Raw genomic sequence first — 21146 nt, 5'->3', positions numbered from 1 at the left:
TTATCACCAAGTTTGGTAGCCATGAAAGTTTTTTTCATGGAATAATAGTTTACCAAAGTGTTGAGAGAGGGAGACATGAGACTTATGAGGGCATGGCATGAGTGAGGAGATGATGAGAAGTAGCTGAAGAAAAACAGGGAAAACAAAATAGAGTTATTGCGTTCCCTATTTTTAAGACACTAAAGTGGATAGGTAGTTTCGTAAGCACCATCTCCTCACTCATGCCCTCTCAATTCTCTTCTTCTCCCACCCTCCTCACCCCTCTTGCAACACTCGGTAAACTAATATTCCATGGAAAAAAAATTCTTGGTTGCCAAACATAGACTATAGTCTAGATAAACTCGGACGATCCATTTGATTTGTTACTTGGTCATAAAGAATACCCGATTCATTGGTATTACTCTCGACGTGAACGGAGAATTAGCAAACCTATCCAAGGATAAAATAAACCCCAACTTGCTATCCACATTGAGAACGACCCCAACATACTATGGTGAAATATGTGGGCCCTCTAAACACTAATTGTAATTAGTTTTCTCTAATAAGACCACCTCAATCCTGGTTAGAAGTTGTCCAACTGTGGTCATACCAAGACAACTTAATGATGTGACCCATGAAAGAACAAGTGCTTCTTCATACAATCTTTGTTGTGAATTGTGTGTTTGCATGTACTTATCTACCCAAGAAAAGGTGAAGAACAAATTGTTGTTAATCACATGGTGGGTAGCCCAATCAAATGATCAATATAGGAAGTGGACCTCCATTGTGTGCGTTGCCTCGGCTCTTACGTGCCGTTTGGATACATGGATTTTATAATCCAAGATTGTATAGTGCTGGATTTTAGCAAATTCATCTTCTGAAACACCCTGGTTGACTGGATCGAGAAAACCAAAGGCCACATGCAAAACACAATCCTAACGAAAATCAACAAAGACCTAAGAAAATATGAATAGTGAGATTAACCAAGAAATCAGCCCACATGTGCTTCTTCAGAAAATAGTAATGAATGGCATCCCATTAATAATGTTTTCTGCAATGAGCCACTAAATCAAAAGGAGGGAAATGTAATTGAATTTTAGAAGGAGAGAGATAGAGAGAGAGAGTCCCTTCTACGCAGAAGTTCGGTTAAACGCCCTTCTGGATAACAGTCAATCTTCTCAACATATGTGATTTCAGCAGATGGCTAAACCTCCCTTCTGTGAAAGCATTTCGTTTAAACCCACTTTTCATATTCTTTTACGTGCAAGTGTTCATATTGCACTTAGAGCACACACTCCATTCAAATATATAGTTGTCGTTGGACAAACCGGCCGATAATCCATTGACGGGATGCTAAGGGAGATCAGCATCCAAAGAAACGATTGACTGCCATAGACAACACCTTTCTATAAAATGGTTTAATGCTTGGGGAAGTTGGAAAGGGTTTTGATGTTTGAGGAAGTGGAATGTCATGTCTTGAATTTCACTAAGAATATGAGGGGTGTGCTTATTGCGGGTGGAAAAGGTGACATTACAACTTTACAATGCCACATAGGATTTGAGGGCCGAGTTGGCAGGAAGGAGGGCAGTCCACCTCAGCATTGGACAGTTACAAACCTATTGGCTTTAATATCATGGCCCACCGAAAGGAGTTTGGCCCTCTCCAATCTTCACCAGATAAGGGACCCTCTATTGGTGAGTGAAATTAAGCACCCAAAAATCCCCTAAGTTTGATTGTTCAAGGAAAATAAACCTGTAAACTTCTATATCTTATTATTCCTTTATTCACCCAACACTCCTTTAATTCACTATTCCAGAACTTTAAAGTAGTGCTGAAATTAACTCATTTCAACCCATAACATTGAACTGTAATTTTTGGTTTAGGAACTGTAATTTTTTTGAAAACCCAATTATAAAAAAAAACCATCAATAACAATACTGAAACTCCTCTCATACCCAAGTTCGTTGGTGGGTTTTTTTTTTTCTTAGGATTTATGTGGGAAAATATTTAGTGGTCACATCAGTTTCTTCTTGCTGACATCAGCAAAATCTTGTCTTGAAAATGGTGGTCTCTCTTTCTCTCTCTACCCTCTCTCTCCACTCATCATAATATCTTTCTCTAATTAATGCTTGTCCCATCTTTTGTCTCCTACCTTTACCCACATAAATCCCAGGAAAAGAAAAAAACCCGGCAACCAAACGGAGGGAAAAAATTAGCTAATGCTAGTGAGGAAGAAAAAAAAAAAAGCCCATTGATAGAAACTTGTGATTCAGCTTATCAATGTGGTTTCAATTGTTCTCATTCGTTTTATCCATGTAGTTTCACATAGTGGCCGACTCAAGATTTCAACCGTGCGGTGGAGATTGGGGTGAATCACTCTAAATTAACCGTACTCAGATCATTTCCCTCTAAATCATGGAAAGAAAAAAAATTCCGTCGGAAATATTTTTTATTGCAATCCAAACAGGGCCTAAATGAAAAATCTCAAGATCATCCCCCCAACACCCACACTCGTGAGAATGTTTCATTGCTTGAGCATAAATTCACCCCCTCCAACGTTTTTCGGTTGCGGTGGGGAGAGGTGGTGGATTTTATCGTTTTATTATTGGTGTATTTGTTTACTTAGATTGGTAATGTCTTTAGTATATGGCAACAACTTTATTCTATTTGTAGCAAAGGGTACATCGGTATGAGTTCTAGTAATTTTCCCCAAAAAATAATTCCACAAATAGGCCATGGAATTTTCTTTCTTATTATTATAGTTATTACTTAGTTAGGAAGTTAAATAATGGGGTTTTTTGGTAGTGATATTGGCACCACCACCGTATGATAATTACACTAATTCACCTTGTACCCGAACAAATTGAGAAAGAAAAGACACGTTGAGTTAGTTCAATTATAAAAAATGGTAGTGCGAATATCAATACCCATTTTAACCCCTATTTCTTATATTGGCTTTTTAGAGTGATGAAATTCTAACAGGACTCTTGCCAGAGAGCTAGAACTCTTCTACTTATAAATTCCTCTTCCTTCCCCTCAATCGTTATCTCTTCTTTTCCATTCGCCTATAAACACGAAAAACCCTACTAACTGATTCCGCTTACAACGGGATCATCATCATCATCATCATCTACTCTCCTTTTCAGATCGAACATCAACAATCCATCACACGTAATTTTTTCTGCACTTCTCTCCTTCTCTTATTTGATTTCTAGGGTTTTTAATCTCCTGTTTGATTCTTCTCAAAACTTTCTCGAATTAGGTTTTCTCTCATTTAATCCCCTTCCCTTTTTTTTTTCTTGTTTTGATTAATATTTTCCTGTGGAGATATTTATTTGATCTGTGTTTTTTTTTTTTTTTTCTATCTTTTGAATCTGCTGTTCGATTCTTCTCAAAACATTCTCGAATTAGGTTTTCTGTCATTTTTTCCTTTTCCCTATTTTCTATTGTTTTGAGTAATATATTCTGTGTACAGATTTGTTTGATTTTTGTGCTTTGATTTCTATCTTTTGAATCTCTTGTTCGATTATTCTCTAAACGTTCTTGAATTAGGGTTTCTGTCATTTTATCCGTATCCTTGTTTTTCTTGTTTTGACTAATATATTCTGGTGGAGAGATTTATGTTATTTATATGTTTACTTTTTCTGTATTCCTTTGGTAGGATTTTCTCTGGTGATTTCAAGTTCCTGTTGAATTTCTAATTTAAGGTTATGAGGAGTTCCCTTGTTGCTGATTTATAGTTCTGATGTACAGGAGTAGAAATTTTATGTTGATTTAAATACCTACCAAAAAAAGGAGTACAAATTTCATAAAATTTGGTTTTTTTCTGGTTTTCCCTCACATGGAAAACCGTCGGAAACGAACTGAATTGGAAGACCAATTGCCTGTGGATAAGAGAGTCTGTAGCGTGTTGGACCACCACCGGCCCAGTTCTTCGAGTTCTTCAGCTCCGGCCCAACGGGCTTCGACTAATTCGGCATTGGATACTGTTGATTGTGAGATGGAGACTTCTTCGGATTCGATTTCGGGGCGATCGGAGAAGGATTCTGCGTATGGGTCTTGTGATTCTGATGGTGTGGATGATGCCCAACATCAATATAGAATTTATCAGAATTTCCATCGTGGGAATTCTAGTGAAAACCATGCGAAATTCAAGAGAATTTTGTCTAGTTTAGAAGACGATTCTGAACCTTGTAGCCAGCTTGCTGCCCTCAGGGAGCTCTGTGATTTCATGTCGTTTTGGTCGGAGAGTTCGCTCCCTGGGTTCTCTTTGGACTCATTTGTTCCAATTCTTGTTAAGTTGTCTAAGCATGAGATCAATCCAGATGTAATGCTTTTAGCGATTAGGGCTTTGACTTACATATGCGATGTATTGCCACGGTCATCTGTATCTCTTGTGCGGCATGGCGCCATTCCTGCTCTTTGTGCTCGACTAATGACAATTGAATACTTGGACGTAGCAGAGCAGGTCTGTTGCTGTCCTTACTATTTATTGTTTCTATAGTTCATACTAGTTTTTAATTATTTTTCTTGCTTATTGTGTTTTTTTTTCAAGCGTTGGAGAGGGGTATTTATTGTTATTTCTTGCTTATTGCAGTGTTTCCAAGCATTGCAGAAGATTTCCCATGATCACCCAGTCCCATGCTTACAAGCTGGGGCAATTATGGCAGTTTTAAGTTATATAGATTTCTTCTCGACAAGCATTCAGGTATGAACTTCTCAGTTCTCTTGTTACTTGGCCAAATGGTTCTACGAACACAATCTTGGCTAAAAATTTGTGCCCTATTCTATTCCACTTGGAAATTTTCTATGCTCAAGCACCACTTGTTGAAATTCTTGCTTTGTCAGAAATTCTACTCCTCTACTCTAAGACATGCAAAATCACAAAAGTAAGATTGATACTGACTTGAAGAGTGCAAAAACCGCTATATTCTTGGAATGCACAACACATCAAACTGAAAATGTTTTGACTTTCTTCCTCAAGTCTTTCTTTTTCTTCTTTATTTCCTGTTTTTGCTTTGTTTTTTTTCTCTTTGTAGATGACCATCTCGGTCCCTTTTCTATCAATGGAATCTGTTGCCATTCAAAAAAAAAAAAAAAAAAAATCAAACTGAAAATGTAAACCGATGGAACAAGATGTATCATTGCCGAAGCTTCAATGCAGCATATTTAAGTTTGTGGACAGGTTTTGAGTATCTTTTTGTATGTCATTATATATCTTCAAAGAATCATTTGTTAATGTGGGTTTCCATAAGTTTTTTTTTTTTTTTAAAGAGGTTTCCTTAACGTATGTTGTATCAATTAAAAAGTTTGTCATGCGTAATCTTTGTCTAGACAACATGTTTAAGTTTGGCTGGATAGGCTAGGAGACTGATTTGCTATTCTTCTGCTTCAGAATGTTGCGCTTTCCATTGTTGCAAACATATGCAAGAAGCTTCCCTCTGATTGTTCTTCACTTGTTATTGAGCCTGTTCCCATTTTGTGCAATCTTCTCCAGTATGAGGACCGAAAGGTATCTACTATTGTACCTTTTAGTTTGTTGGACTCTTTCTAGCCCTACTTCCAGATTTGTTTACTGTCAGTTAGATGTTTAATTATTTGTTTTCTTCATTTTTATTCTTTTTGGAGCATCCAATGGCTTTGCTTTTTATTATCTGATCACAGCTTGTAGAAAATGCTGCTATGTGCTTGATAAGAATAGTGGACTGTCTTAGTTCTTCGGAGATGCTCGATGAACTTTGCAATCATGGGGTGATTCATCAATCGACACATCTTATTGCATCAAACAGTCGGATGACACTCAGCCAATCAACTTACACTGTATGCAGATTTTCAATGCTTGTTAGTTTTTCCAGGTCCTGTTTTTTGTTAATATGTTTGATATTGCTCATCCATTTTCAGGGTTTGATTGGGTTGCTTGCTAGATTCGCTTCTGGTTCTCTTGTAGCTGTCAGGACTCTTTTTGAGCTGAATATAAGCAGCATTCTGAGGAATATTCTAACTACGTCTGACCTTTCCCATGCTATGCCTTATTCTCATCTTGGTGACATGCACTCTAATCAGGTTTTTATACTCAGCTTTACAACCTTCTCTACTTTCTAATTCCAAAGACCACATTATGGGTACAAAAGTTTTAGGACAATGGTATCAATAATTTCATTTTATGTTAATGTGTTTACTTTTCTGAGTTAATGATTTGATGATGAAACATATATTGTTTATTCTTATATGGTGTCCGCACATTGGTTCGCCTATTTTTTTTTTTTAAAAGTATAGTGGGGAACACCTTGTCCTAACTCCGAAAATCCAAACATTCATTTGTTGGGACCCACATAAGTAGATTGTGCCCCAAAAATCATCTCCATAGAATGATCCTAACCTTCTGATATGTAGGAAGGCCACCTCAAGATCAGAGGGTTAGGGTCATCCTATGGAGATGATTTTTGGGGCACAACCTACTTACGTTGGGACCCAACAAATGAATGGTTTGGATCTTCAAACAAATTGGTCCGCACTATATTTTTTTAAAAATACAAGAACCTAGGTTGCAAAAACTGTAGAAAAACTCTCACACACATATCTATATGTGTGTATCCATATACATGGAAGTGATACGCACAGTCGCACACTCCCTTGTTTTAATTCCTCCCTTGTTTTAATCCCTACTTTATTTACACTTTTTAATTGTTGTTTCAATTCCCAAAAATAGGTATTAATGATTCTTAATTTCACTCAAAGCCGTCACGAAACGAACATGTTTCTATTTCCATCCCCACCGAAATGAAATCCTTTAGTCAACATGTGTGTGAAGTTTGGTAACATTTTGGTCACATCGACCGAAACATTGCCACTTTAGTATGTAAATTATGAAAATTCAGTGGACTTGTCGAAATTTTGACCAAAGTGCATAGAGAAGCTTGGGTTTTCATATTTTTGCTTGGTAAGTGCTTCTTTACGTACCATTCAAAAAAGTTTCTTATTTTATGTTTTTTTATTTTCTTCAATTATGGCAGAAACACAACAACTAATTATTGGTTTAATGCATTTGTGCATGGTAATTATTGATTTGATGCATTTGTGCATTTTCTCATGGATTTTAAAAATTGAGAAAAATTATCTTTTGAATAAAAACTAGTCATATATACTTGTTTTTTTTTTAAAAAAAAAAAAAACTAAACCATCTCGGTCTTTACGTCTGCAATAAATTTGGCTGCAATTTAAAAATATACATATGCTTTTTTTTTAATGGAAGAAAAAAAAGTTGTTAGCTTTAAATATTATATGGAGTTCTTGCCCAATTCATCGATTGATGGAGTTATATTTTTTCATTTTAAAAATTAATTAATTATTTTATTATTTTTGAATGATAAAAAATTCAGTGAAACAAGAGGAAGACAGAGATGATCAACCGAAAAGAAATACAGGAAGAATAAAAATACAAATGAAGTACATGAATATAAAACCTATCAGGAGGGAAGGAACTCAAACATCTCTAAGCCCTTACCAATTTTATCCCTAAGAGGCTTTTATGATTGAGCATGCGACCAACATGCATACTGAAACCGATTTTTAAAACCATGAAGCTATCAACACCCAATCAGGAAAGGATATTTTAGAGTGAGGAATGCCATTATCAATACAAAGTAATACAGAAAGGTCACTGCATGTGTTTTTCTGCAGGTACATGAAGCCCTGAAGTTGCTTATTGTGCTTCTCCCTCCTCTGTCAAGAGACAGCGAAGGTATTCAGCCAGTATCAGATAAGGAGATGATTCTAAGGGAGCAATCTGAACTTCTGCATCAGTTTGGAATGGATATTCTTCCTGTATTGATCCAGGTGGTTTATTGGATACCAAAACTTGTATTATTTATACGAGGAATGCTAGATTCACAGGTGCCCTTGCTAAAAAGTTTATACGAGGCGCCCTTATTGGTCATATTCCACTAAAGACATTTATGATCTCAATTTTCTGTGCCATCTTAAATGAGATTTGACCAATGGGGGCGCCTGTGAGTCTAGAATCCCTCTATTTATATATTCCTTTCCACGGTGTGACATTCTCTTTAATCATGGGGACAGGTGGTTGGTTCTGGTGCAAGTCTCTATGTCTGCTATGGCTGTCTTTCTGTTATCCACAAGTTAGTTTATTTCAGCACCGCCGACATACTAATTGACTCACTTAAGAATACCAACATTTCAAGGTATTATAGATCGCCTTTGTCTGAGTTATTGTAGTTATGCAGAGAGATTTTTTTTTTTTTTTTCCAAAACTTGCTTATGTTTCATATGTGATTATTGTGGCAGTTTTTTAGCGGGTGTATTTGCTCGGAAGGATCACCATGTACTGATTTCAGCTCTGAAGATTGCTGAGATTATCATGCAAAAACTTCCTGATGTCTTTTTGAATTCTTTTGTAAAAGAGGGTGTTCTTTATGCAGTTGATGCCCTTTTGGTATCAGAGAAATGCTCACAGTTCATGGTTCAGAAACCTATTAGTCCACAACACTCATCTGGGTCAGTCCATAAAGTAGCTGGGAATGATGCCCTTAGATGTTTATGTTATGCATTCGATATGGGTCAGTCCCCTTTATCGTCGGAACCAAGATCTTGCAAGTGTGAAAAAGATACTGTTCACTCTTTAGCAAAGTACATAAAGGCCACCTACTTTACTGGAGTATCATGTTACTCTGAGATGGGATCAACAGAGATTCTTCAGAAACTTAGGTCTTTCTCTGCAGTATTAACTGATAATGTGAACTTGTCAACCAATAATAATAGCTGTGCTCAGCAGGAAGAGTACCTGTGTTATATACTAGAACAAACAATGTCGGAGCTTAATGGAGGGGATCCAATGACCACTTTTGAGTTTATTGAAAGTGGAATAGTGAAATCATTAGCACACTACCTATCCGGTGGCATGTATCTGAAAGGAAAAGTGGATCATCATGGCTTATCAAACCATTTCAATGTTGTACTTAAAAGGTTTGAGACATTTTCTAGGGTTTCTTTGTCGTCACTGGGTCGAAAATGGGAGGAAATGCCTCTGACACTATTAGTATGGAAGTTGCAGAGTGCATTATCTTCCTTGGACAGTTTCCCTATTATTGTTACCCATCCTCCCAGGTCAAAAATTGCTTATGCTGATATTCCATCTCGACGCTGCACAAAGCATCCGTGTTTGAAAGTTCGTTTTGGGAGGGAAGACGGGGAAACAGTCTTATGTGATCACTCTCCAGATATTCTGATGGTTGAACCTTTTACTTCTTTGGATGCCATTGAAAGATTTCTGTGGCCTAAAGTTAGCACTACCGGAATTAAGGACGATTCAAATTCTGTTCCTTTGATGGCCAAAGGGAATTCCTTTTTTGGAAGTAATTGTGACGAAACAAGAGGACTTCAAGATAAAGATGCAAAATTCATGGAGGACTGCCACAAGATATATTCTGGGCTGTCGGTGATGCAGGTTTTTCACATGCACTTGTTCACTTCACTGAAACTAGAAATAAATTCCTTGCTAAAGTTAAATATTTATTATATGCAATTTTTAGATGTTTCTTTTTAGCAAGGGTTCTTCTGAATGGGCGTAAGTACAAGTGTTGGATTCTAACTCATCATGGATTTGGTGTGACACTTCTAGATCTTTTTCATCTGTTTTTTAATGAATTACTACTAACACAAATTTACAATTACAACAGGTTTTGGGTTTTTCCATCTTATAGTAAGCTTTTAATATTGAGATTCAACAGTACATTTACTTAACCTATTAAAGTTCCTATTGTATTACCTGTTATAACCACATTATTAAATTCTAGAATTGATTAAAATATGTTGCCGAATTCACAAATCCTTTTTCTTGGGGCTTACCAAATTTGACATTCAGTATCCGTGTTGAATTCTGGCACTTGTCCCAATATACATGCAACATAGGTGTATGTGACCAGTGTTTTATGGTTATGTTAAATTCCGACACGTACCCACATACATCCAACATAGGGTGTGGCCAATGTTTTATGGTCAATTCTAATTTTCTACAGAAAGACAAGTTTGATGCTAAAGAAAGGGTGATACAAGCTATTTCTGGCGAATCAAGTACATCCATTGGCCAAACTCATCCTGTAAGAGATTTTTTTAATTGCATATGAACCACTATCTGATTTAGAACTTATATAGTGATTTACTCACTCTGACGTTATTCAACTTATTCGTATTGATGGTCTACTAGTTACTCTGAAGGCCATCTTCTTACATAAATTTTGAGATAGAGAAGCTTCCTTTATGTTGGGATTACTGATTGCCTTGTATTTCAGGTCTCCACAAAGCAAAATGTGCACTTTTTATCAGAGGTGGATACCAGCACAAAAGCAATGGGCACAATGAATGGTAAGCCAGTCCTCCAAGCTGGATCTCAAACTAGAGGAGATCCTGTTAGCTCATTCTGGAAGCCTATATCCATGCCCAGTTAATCATTTAGGGGCTGTTTGGGTACATGGATTTTAGAATCCAGGTTTTAGTTTGAAAGCGGTGTAAAATTCTGGACTCTACAATCCATTATCCTGGATTTTAAGTAAGAAATCCAGGTTTTAGAAATCTCTCCTCCATCCTGAGATTTCTAAAACCTGGAAATGGGACGATCTCCTACTCTCTCACTCGACGGAAAGAAGGCGATAAATCAGAAAACGATGGACGTCTCCTTCTCTCGTTTCCCATCCAGGATTTTGAGGAAATCCAAGATTCTAAAATTCGCGTATCCAAACAGCCCCTTAGAATTTGGACAAATAGGGGCCGTTTCAATACTCGGATTTTAGAATCTTGGACTTCCTCAAAATTCTGGATGGGAGAAAAGAGAAGGAGACCGTCCGTTTCACTTTTCTTTAGAATCCTGGATTTTAAGTAGGAAATCCAGGTTTTAGAAATCTCTCTCCCATCCTGAGATTTCTAAAACTTGGAAACTTGGGATGATTTCCATTTTAGAAATCTTTCCTCATTCCTGAGATTTCTAAAACCTGGAACCAGGGGATGATCTCCTACTCTCTTGCTGATGGAAAGAAGGGCGAGAAATCAGAAAACGACGGACGGTCCCCTTCTTCTCTTGTCTCCCATCCAGAATTTTGAGGAAATCCAAGATTCAAAAATCCGCGTATCCAAACGGCCCCATACTGTTCAGTTTTGAAGGACATTTTTCTTCTATTGCAGCTTATGCATCTCGTAACACCGAAGATGTATCCCCCAAAATGATCTTTTGTTTGGACGGTAAGCTGCTTGACCGCTCATTAACGCTCTATCAAGCAATTCTGCAACGGCCAGTGAATGAAGGGCATGATATAATTGTGGATCCAAGCTTTTGGAACGAAGTATATAAAGTGACATATAGAAGAGCTGAAGATCCAAAAGGAAGTGATTCTCAGAAATGCTTTCATGGTTCTCGAATTATTTCTGCTTGCAATGAACTTAGGACATCCTGGAAGAAGCTCCCATTTTTCTCGAGCATGTTGTTGGGTGAGCTCCCATGTAATTTGGATAAGTCAAATCCTGCTTATGACATATTGTTTCTGCTACAAATTTTGGAAGGCTTGAACAAACATGCATTTCACCTAATATCTCACGAAAGATGCAATGCTTTTGCCGAAGGGAGAACAAATAATTTTGATGATTTGAAGGTGACAGTCCCTGTAATTCCGCAAACTGAGTTCTTATGTAGTAAGCTAACTGAAAAACTAGAACAACAATTGCGAGACCCTTTGGCCGTGTCTATTGGCGGCATGCCTTCATGGTGTTGTCAGTTAATGAATGCATGCCCATTCTTATTTTCTTTCGAGGCCCGGAGAAAGTATTTTCGCTTGGCTGCATTTGGTTCATTAAAATGTAGTAATGACTTGAGTGGCGCAAATGAGAGGCGGCCACATGGTGGTGTCTTATTACGTGAAAAGTTCAAAGTTCACCGTAGCAATATTATGGATTCAGCTGCAAAAATGATGGATTTGCATGCCCGTAAGAAGACCATTCTTGAAGTCGAGTACAGTGAAGAAGTTGGCACTGGTCTAGGTCCAACATTGGAGTTCTATACCTTAGTCAGTCATGAGTTCCAGAAGGCTGGGCTGGGTATGTGGAGGAATGACCATTGTTCTACCTTACAGGTTGAGGACCGTGGGTTTGTTTTAGCTCCTTTGGGACTGTTTCCACGCCCATGGCCAGCTGGGCTGGATTCGTCGAAAGGAATATATATGTCTGAAGTGATTAAAAAGTTTGTCTTACTTGGGAAGATTGTCGCAAAGGCACTGCAAGATGGAAGGGTCCTGGACTTGCCCTTTTCCAAGGCCTTCTATAAGCTTATACTCGGGCAGGTTTACTCTAAGCTTCACTTCGAATTATCCATGTGCTCGAGTCGTGCCTAAAGATTTTGTTTTTCTTTTGCACTTGCACCTTACAACTTCTTAAACTGCCTTTTATATTGATTCTTTCATTCATGTCTTTTCTAGGAACTTGATATATATGGCATTCACTCATTTGATCCTGAGCTTGGAAGGACTTTGCTAGAGTTTCAGGCTCTTGTTTATAGAAAGAAATTTTTGGACTCCGTTTCTAGGGAAAATACAACATTTACATCTGATTTATGTTTCCACAATACCAGAATTGAGGATCTCTGCCTTGATTTTACTCTTCCAGGATATCCGGATTATGAACTTGCCCCTGGACACAATAAAATGGTAATAATATTCCTTCCTTTGATATTGATCATTTCATTCTTGAGCTTTTCATGGTATACAAACATATCACTTGTATTAATATTCTTTCGTAGGTGAATAGTATTAACTTGGACGAGTATGTTTCGCTGGTTGTGGATGCAACGGTGAGAAGTGGCGTTTACAGACAAGTAGAAGCTTTTAAATCTGGATTTAATCAGGTTTGTTCCTTTGTAAGCACACCCTTGACAACGTAGTATTATTGTTTAGTTTTTTTTTTGTACTCTATGGGTGTAGGAAAGATATTGTGAAAGAAGCCAACCCAAGACCGTGACTCATTGTCATGAACACTCATAATTAGGATTGATCCATGCTAGAAAAATTCTTTCACTCTAAAACAAAAACATGCATGTCATTTTTTTCTATAATTGTGTGGGTTTTTTTTTTAGGGCAAATAATGATATTAGTAAAAAAGAAAATAAACAGGAAACCCCGCGACCGAGATGGTCAATACAAGAGGAGAAGAAAAACAGAAAAAGGGGGAAAGATACAACCAGCATATGCCGTTACGGAGGGAGATGATCAAACATTTCTAAGCCCTCCTTAGATACCCTTGCCCTAGTTAGCCTATCAACTTCGCTAATTGCCGATCTTCTGATATGCCGGAAGGAAATGGATGAGCCAGCTACACGATCCAAAATCTCGTCAAATTACTGTGCAACTTTCCATGGTGAAGCGTGTGACCTCTTAAGCCACCTCATCACATTAGGGAGTCTCCCTCTACCATAACTTGGTCCAAAATGCTATTCTCAAGCGACCTATACCCTGCTGAATGCTCTAATCTCCGCCTCATTGGAATCAACTATCCCTATTGGACTTGAAAAAGCCCACCTCGTAGACCCACTATCATCCCTAAGAACACCTCCAATTCCAGCCGGTCCAAGATTTCCAATGCTAGATCCGTCAAAATTAAGTTTTAGCCGCCGTAAGCCCGGCGGCTCTCAGTCTAGTGAAATTGTGCTTACCAGCTCCAAACTAACACAGATCTCTTTCAATCCATTCCAAAGATCAAAAGCTGAGACAAACCTGGAACTTTGGATGGCTTCTCACCGATGATATGGTTAGAGCTATCACCTTCAAGAAAATGACGTGAGCACTCTTTACAAAGCCTTTAAATTCTCTAGCATTCTGCTCTTTCCAAAGTACCCAAGTCATGGCAAGCAATGCCACGTTCCATAGGGTTTTCTCTTTCTTCCGCCATGGGACAAGTGTCGAACCTTCGCAGAGATAGATGAGTTTGGAGGGAAAGAACACAGCATGCCAAATCTTCACAAAATTCTACTCCACACTTCTCTGGCCAATCTACAATGATAAACATGTGGTCCAGAGTCTCTGTAATTGTGTGGTTTAGGTTACTAATTTTACTTTTTACATTGTTGTCTTGTTTGACTGCCTTTGCTTATTTCTTGTACATATCTAGCTTATCATGAATTTACTTTTAAAAGAAAATTTCACTATTCTGACTAAGGAAAAAAGATAAAAGAGCTATTCCACAACATCTTTGTGGGCTCCATATGGACCATATCCTTGTCATTCCTGGTGAGGAATTGGATATAGGAAGTCAAGGAACATCATACTACATAGCAGGATAATTACTCCACTTGTGTCCTACTTTGTTCCTTGGATAGGATAGAATGGAAGAAAATGATCCACGTAGAAGAACCGAACTAGAGCCTGGATTAGAGCCGGGTAGATTCCTTCTTCATGAAATTTTTCTAAAAGATTCATTTAGCCGACCCCAACTAGTTTGGGACAAAGGCTTTGCTGAGTTGAGTTGAGTGTCCTACTTTGTTGTTGAACATAACTTATTGTGTGCCATACTTATGTCCTCAGCCTACACAAACCTCAGCTGTACTCTGAATGTGCCGTAAGCATATTCTCTATAAAGAGGACCAGAGGCACAATTTCTTATCCGTTATTTTGCATTTGCATTTAGATTGAATTTTGTTTTATATTTCTTCTATCCTAGAGAAACCTTGTTAATTGTGTAAGTCTGAGGCACTTTAGTCTTTATGATTCACTATTGAATGCATAATAGCCTATGATTCAGCCAATACTTCGAATTTATTGCTAACACACGTGTCTGGCACGAGACGCATGTCCACACGTGTCTGGCACTCCTTTCGACACTTTAAAATGTACTACTAGAAGTCTCAGACTTAAGTATCTTAATGTGGGTGTGTCGACATGTTTTTGTACCATCTCAAGTTTGACATTCTGCTTTATTGTTGAATATTGTGTTTACCTCTTTTGGTATTAGCTCTTCTTTAACTAATAGTTGTTGTTATATCCCCTTTCTTAAACAAACTCTTATTCCAATATTATATGCATTGTATCCTATTGGTCTCCCTTTCTCACTGCATTTTGCATACTAAAGAGAACAAGTTATTTGATTATCTGAAGTTTATTTTAGATTAGAGTTGACTAATCCTCAGATTTATTAGCTTTCTAAGTGAATTCTGCATTTATATTGTTGCAAAGTTTGATAGTAATCAGTAATTCTATATGTATGTTTGTATGGGCGTGTCACAATTTCTAGGGTTTTACGGGTTGTCATGTCAGACACTTCATATTCGTGCTGAAACTCTGCACACAAATCTGTGTCCACAACCATTATTATATATACTTTCTGTTTTAGCCGTGTCCCCGTTTCTAAATTTTGGGGATTTGCCATGTGTGACACTCGTGTCCATGTCCACAAATCATTAATAATAGCTAATTGAACTCTACTGAGTTGATGAAATCAATTCTAAGTTTCTTGCCTTTCCTTAGCTCTTCTCCCCAAGAAATCATATGCTATTTTTTTTTCTTTTGCAGGTGTTCCCCCTAAAAACTCTTCAGATATTTACTGAAGATGAGATTGAGCGTTTAGTATGTGGTGAACAGGATACCTGGGTTGTATGTATCAACTCCACTTGTTGGCGTGCATTGATTGCCCTGATAGATCCTAATGTCTGATTACCATTGTTTTCTTGCAGTTTGGAGAGCTATTGGATCATGTCAAGTTTGACCATGGCTATACAGCTAGCAGTCGTCCGGTTATAAATGTTAGTATTTACTCGTCAATATTTTTGTCTGTATCCAAAAGCTAAGGGGCTGTTTGGATACATGGATTTTAGAATCCAGGTTTTAGTTTGAAAGCGGTGTAAAATTCTAGATTTTACAATCCATTATCCTGGATTTTAAGTAAGAAATCCAGGTTTTAGAAATCTCTCTCCTATCATGAGATTTCGAAAACCTGGAAACACGGGACGATCTACTCTCTCGCTCGACGAAAAGAGGGGCTAGAAATCAGAAAGCGATGGACGGTCTCCTTCTCTCGTCACACATCCAGGATTTTAAGGAAATCCAAAAAAAAAAAAAATTTGGAAGGGAAATCCAAGATTTTAAAATATTGATATATCCAGACGGCCCCTAAGTGTTAGATCCTGCATTTCCTCAGAGCCAATAATGATTCACATTATATTGCAGTTGCTGGAAATTGTTGAAGAGTTCGTAGGCAATCAGAGAAGAGCATTCCTGCAGTTCGTCACTGGGGCACCTCGGCTCCCTCCTGGAGGCTTAGCAGCTCTGCACCCGAAATTGACGATTGTCCGCAAGGTTTACTTGTCTTTTTATGACAGTAACTTTTTTTTCTGTTTATCCTGCTTTGTTTACAGTTATATGTTGATTCCTGATGCTTTGTGAGTTCAGCATTGTAGTGGGAGTTCTGATGGTGACTTGCCAAGTGTGATGACGTGCGCTAATTATCTAAAGCTCCCTCCTTATTCTTCCAAGGTCAGTTTTTTGCGATGTTCCTGTTTTCTGTTTTTGTATACAGACACACATATAGGGAACGCTATTAACAAATCCGTGTAGATTAATGGCACAACTCTTATCATTTTCTACACTTTTTAATTAGCTGTTAAAGGCTGTTACACCTTAAATTTTATTAATATGATAAAAGGATGCAATTTATTTTATTGGGAGAGAGAAGAGAGAGGGGGGGGGTATACCTTAAATGCTTGGAATGTCCAAGGACTCACATCTCGTGGCACCCCTAGCATCAGAAGATCTTTCCACTGCCAAAATACCCTCTTATTCTTCCTCTCACATCCAAAATTAGCAAGATGATCCACCGGCTGGTTTCCTTCTCCAAACATATGCAAAAAATTAGCCTTCAAGTGATATATAAAGGGATTAAGTTCCTTCCAGTAGTACTTTTCCTTCTCCAAACATATGCGAAAAAATTAGGCTTCAAGTGATGGATAAAGGGATTAAGTTCCTTCCAGTAGTATTTTATGGACTAAGAGGGCTCCTTGTTAGTTGAAATCATATTAATAAGGACCTTACTATCAGATTCCACCACCACATTTGAGAAACCAAAGGCTTTTCAATATCTAAGGCCGTCCAGAATGCTTTTTATTTCCGCCTGGATATTGGTCCCAACTTCATAGAAGTGAGAGAGCAAGTTTTTATTATACTTCATTTATCCTTTCTCGATGGTATTGTTTGATCATTTAACTTGATTTTCCATCTTTGGGAAATTATCCCCCATTAATTACAACAATGCCATTGATTTTATTTCCTAAATTACCCTTCTTTAAAACCCAAAAAATATTGAATTTTGTCCCTCCTTCCCTCTTCTCCCTATGGACCTCTGTTTGCCATCATCAAGGTTTTAAATTATTGGTTTCGATCACAACGGAAAAGAAAACGTTTTGGTTTCAGTTGGAAATGTCGGTGCAAATCTTGGATAATCAAGGAAACATATGAAAACATACGCAAATGATAGAATTTAAAGATGAAATATCAGGAAATGCTAGAATAAGCACAATAATCCAGAATGGTTTAAAAACACTGAACATCTAGTGATATGCATTGTCGTGCATGCCTGATAAATGATAATTTAGTACATACCCAATTTTATATGTAATTGATATAAATATTTATACATAATAAATCCACCACATTTTGCATGCAACTCATATAAATAAAATGATGTAATACATACTAATAATAGTATACCACTATTACACTTACGATTTTTGTTTATGAATTTTGGTCGTTTCGGTTTCGGTTTCGGTGGGGATGGAAACGGAAAAACGGAAACATTTCTGTTGTTTTGTGTCGTATTCGGTGGAAATTTAAAGCCATGGCAACCATCCAGCGGCTAGAAATTGGCATGAGGTTGGTGACCGAATTGATTAAGCATTTCCATCAACAAACTACCATCGTCCCCCTCATCCTTCTTGAAAATCCCTTTCCCCCAATCCCACCAAACCCTAGCTGTCAGTTTCTGACTCAGTACCCAGCTTACCGAACAAAAAATATGTTTGTCTCAGTTAGCTGGATCTCAAAAATGTCATCCGGAAAACCATCTCTGTGAGGAACGTCTGCCTGCAATTCACCATCAATACGGGCTATAGAGGGACAATTGAGGAGGCCTTCAGTGTTGTTTGATCTCTTCGTGACAGAATCTAGGGCCTTCGTGTTTCACAACAGCTCAATCTCAGTTGAGAGGGGAGTCGAAGGGATCACCGGTGAAGTTGCATGTGAGTGTCGATGGAGAGCTTGATTCGAAGTTTCTTTTCTAAGTTGACGGGATCCTTTCGGCGTCCAAGAGCTGGTTGGTTGAGTGATGTGGGGGAGAAGTTAAATTTATTATTAGGTGAGGAAGGAGAGATATCTGATCAATGGTAAACCCCATCTGTGCAGTTGTTTTGGTTGTACCAAGGGAAGGTTCAATCATCTATTATTCTCAAATATTGGATTATGAATCTTCAATCATATTCAAAAGTGTGGCGTTTAATCCTGACATTGCATCCAATTAGATTAGATTTACAAATGCGGGGCATTATTCTTGCTAAATCTTTTTATTTTACAAACTTGGAACATTATACATGCTAAATCTATTTATTCAAATAGATTATATTTACAAATTCAGGATATTATTCACGCTAAATCTGTTCATTTTCTTTGATGCACCATAGCTAGCTACCTGTTCCTTTGCATATTGTATTCTGATCTGGGTGCTCTAAATTATATCATATGTTGGCTACATTTTCTTGATGAGTTTTTTCACAGGAGCGGATGCGAGAGAGGCTGTTATATGCGATAACAGAAGGGCAGGGGTCCTTCCACCTCTCTTAGCTTTGTCTGAGGGAGGTTTCTCTTCACTTCAAGGGTATATACAATGTGAATTTGTAATTAGCAGTGATGGTGGTGGTGTAGATAAAAAGGGAGTGACTAGAATGGAGGTGATGAATGGTGGAGCTGATTGCCGAGAATCGGAATGAAACCAAGCCCGTCGCCATTTTAACTTTGATTATGTTTATTTGTACAGACTAGGGAGAAAATCAAATGATTGATAAGGTTAAGATGTGTACAGGATTCGCGAAACCATCTTGCTTTCCAAACTCAATGGTGGCAACAAAACCTGAAGGTTGGGCTCATTGTGGGACTTAACCCAACACCTTACTGCAGGAGCCCATGTTCCTGAAGGCGCCTATATCTCTTTCAAGATCTATGTACAGACACCTTTTCTAGTACATAATTTCAGCATTCATCCATGCTATATAGTTCAAACACTCTTGAGCAATTTCATTTTCTGTCTTTAATTAATTGGGCATTTGCATTGAGAATACTCGACATTTCTCACACTAAATATCCTCAGAGGATGTCTATATTGATAACAATCCCCTCTCCTTGGCAATGGATCTTATGTGTTTTTCAAAGGCCATTACTGTTACAAATCATTCCATTTTCCATGTTGAAGAAATGAAAAGAATGTTTATTGATATGAAGAAAAGAAATGAAGATGAGAAGAAAGGTAAGACCCCCCCCTGGTCGTGGAAGTCGAGAGCTCAAAGCTCTTAGGAAAAAGAGGGGGGGGGGGGGGGGGGGGGGCTTTTCTTGTAAATAGGCTAGTTGGACGTTTTTTTTTTGTGGGGAGGCTTTTCTTGTAAATAGGCTGATCGGACGCTTTTTCATGGTAGGATGTCTTGGTAGTATCTGGTTGTTGCAAGGGTGGAAATTTTCTGAGGGCTGTATGCCCATGTTAAAAGTTTTTTCTCCAAAAGTTAAGGATGCGTGCTTGAGGGACACTGTCCTTTGCTGCTCAGGGGAGCTTTTCTCCCCTAGGTAACCATTCCTACCCATGGTAGTGGTTCTTATCAAGCTGGGTGAAAAAACGCTTTAGGTCCTTGATGCACTTCAAGGCATATTTACTCCTTGGTCTCTTCATGGATGATGTGTGTTTCTATTGTTAGATGTTTTTGGATGGTACATCAAAGGGTTGATATGGAAGGAAGTTTAGAAGACGGGTGGGAACTCTGTTAGGGATTGCAAGAAGTTTGTATACAGCTTCTTATGTTTTTAGGTTCGGAGTATTCTCCTTGACCATCATACTATGTAATTCATTCCATTTTCCATGCCTTGTAGGTATGTGTTTCCACCAAAAGAGATAAAAAATAGTGGAAAAGTTAAATGATTTGATTTTCCTTCTCCCTAAATTGTTTGGTTACCATTTAAATTTATTTTCTGACCCACCTCATTCTCCTTGTCCGTACTAGGCGGCAAATAGTTGTTCCCGTGTAGATCTTCAAGAGATTAAGAAATCAGAATTAAAATATCCTATGCTGATAATGATAATGACACATTTGAAATCATGTATTTCGACAGGGACACGGGTGTACTAGTTTAATTTCTCTCCACTAGGTGAGTACCTCTCCTCCTCCATGCGATTATAGAGCCTGCTTACATCAAGAGTGTATAAAAGGGAATTGATTATACACCTCCGCACGCCCTTGTTTTGTTAGAGGCACTCATCACTTTGTAAAACTCTTATTTTTATCAACTATTACTAGGTTATTGAGAACTATAACACCTTTTGATGCCTACTTTGAAGAGCAAGAAATAAATAGAGTGCAATTATTACAACAAGGGAAAACATATAGCAATTCCCTATCTGAATGCAACATGATTAATAGGATTACCAAATCTAACATTTTCAAATCACTAATTACTTGGGTCAAGTTCAGTGACTCGGCAAAGTTTCAAATTACAGTTTCACTACGTTGAGACCTTATTTTACAGACATCTAGTCTTGTCAAGCTGAACCCATATTTACATTTGCTGCGAAAATTCAACTACAGGCTATGTTTTCATGTTAGAAGAGAGATATCAAAGCTTAGGCTTTAATATCTATGTCTAAGGAATCCAAAACCAAGGCCCTCACGCATGAAGTATAGATACTCAGCTTCGAAACTACGTTGCGTGCCCTTTCATTTTTGAAGAAAATCAAAGCCCATGCCCGGCCCGGCAACATGAAGAGATCAGGACAGGCTAATCGGGCTCCAAATTAAGTGAAATGGGCAGCATTTTGTATGATATATGAATACATAAATGAAACTTAAACCATGCTATCAGATCGTCTGTTTCTTGGA

At 37.9% G+C, this 21146-nt stretch overlaps 1 protein-coding gene across 1 annotated transcript; it reads left to right on the top strand.

Moving 5' to 3' along the window:
- Positions 1-2965: 2965 nt before the first annotated feature.
- UPL4 (ubiquitin-protein ligase 4) lies at positions 2966-19436 on the top strand. Its single transcript, XM_077383458.1, has 19 exons — positions 2966-3151; positions 3734-4448; positions 4578-4688; positions 5376-5492; positions 5645-5800; positions 5882-6043; positions 7661-7816; positions 8060-8181; positions 8285-9443; positions 10015-10095; positions 10288-10360; positions 11174-12321; positions 12457-12684; positions 12777-12881; positions 15538-15618; positions 15699-15767; positions 16192-16320; positions 16414-16497; positions 18787-19436. Exons 2-19 carry the CDS (start codon positions 3822-3824, stop codon positions 18850-18852), a joined length of 4674 nt encoding a protein of 1557 aa, XP_077239573.1. The 5' UTR covers positions 2966-3151; positions 3734-3821; the 3' UTR covers positions 18853-19436.
- The last annotated feature ends 1710 nt before the right edge of the window (positions 19437-21146 follow it).

The sequence above is a fragment of the Tasmannia lanceolata genome, unplaced genomic scaffold (genome assembly GCF_043159265.1).
Source record: "Tasmannia lanceolata isolate RefF3 unplaced genomic scaffold, GAP_Taslan_0.1 ptg000006l, whole genome shotgun sequence".
NCBI lineage: Eukaryota > Viridiplantae > Streptophyta > Magnoliopsida > Canellales > Winteraceae > Tasmannia > Tasmannia lanceolata.
The sequence above is the reverse complement of the archived record's forward strand: the minus strand, read 5'-3'. Positions and strand labels throughout refer to the sequence as shown.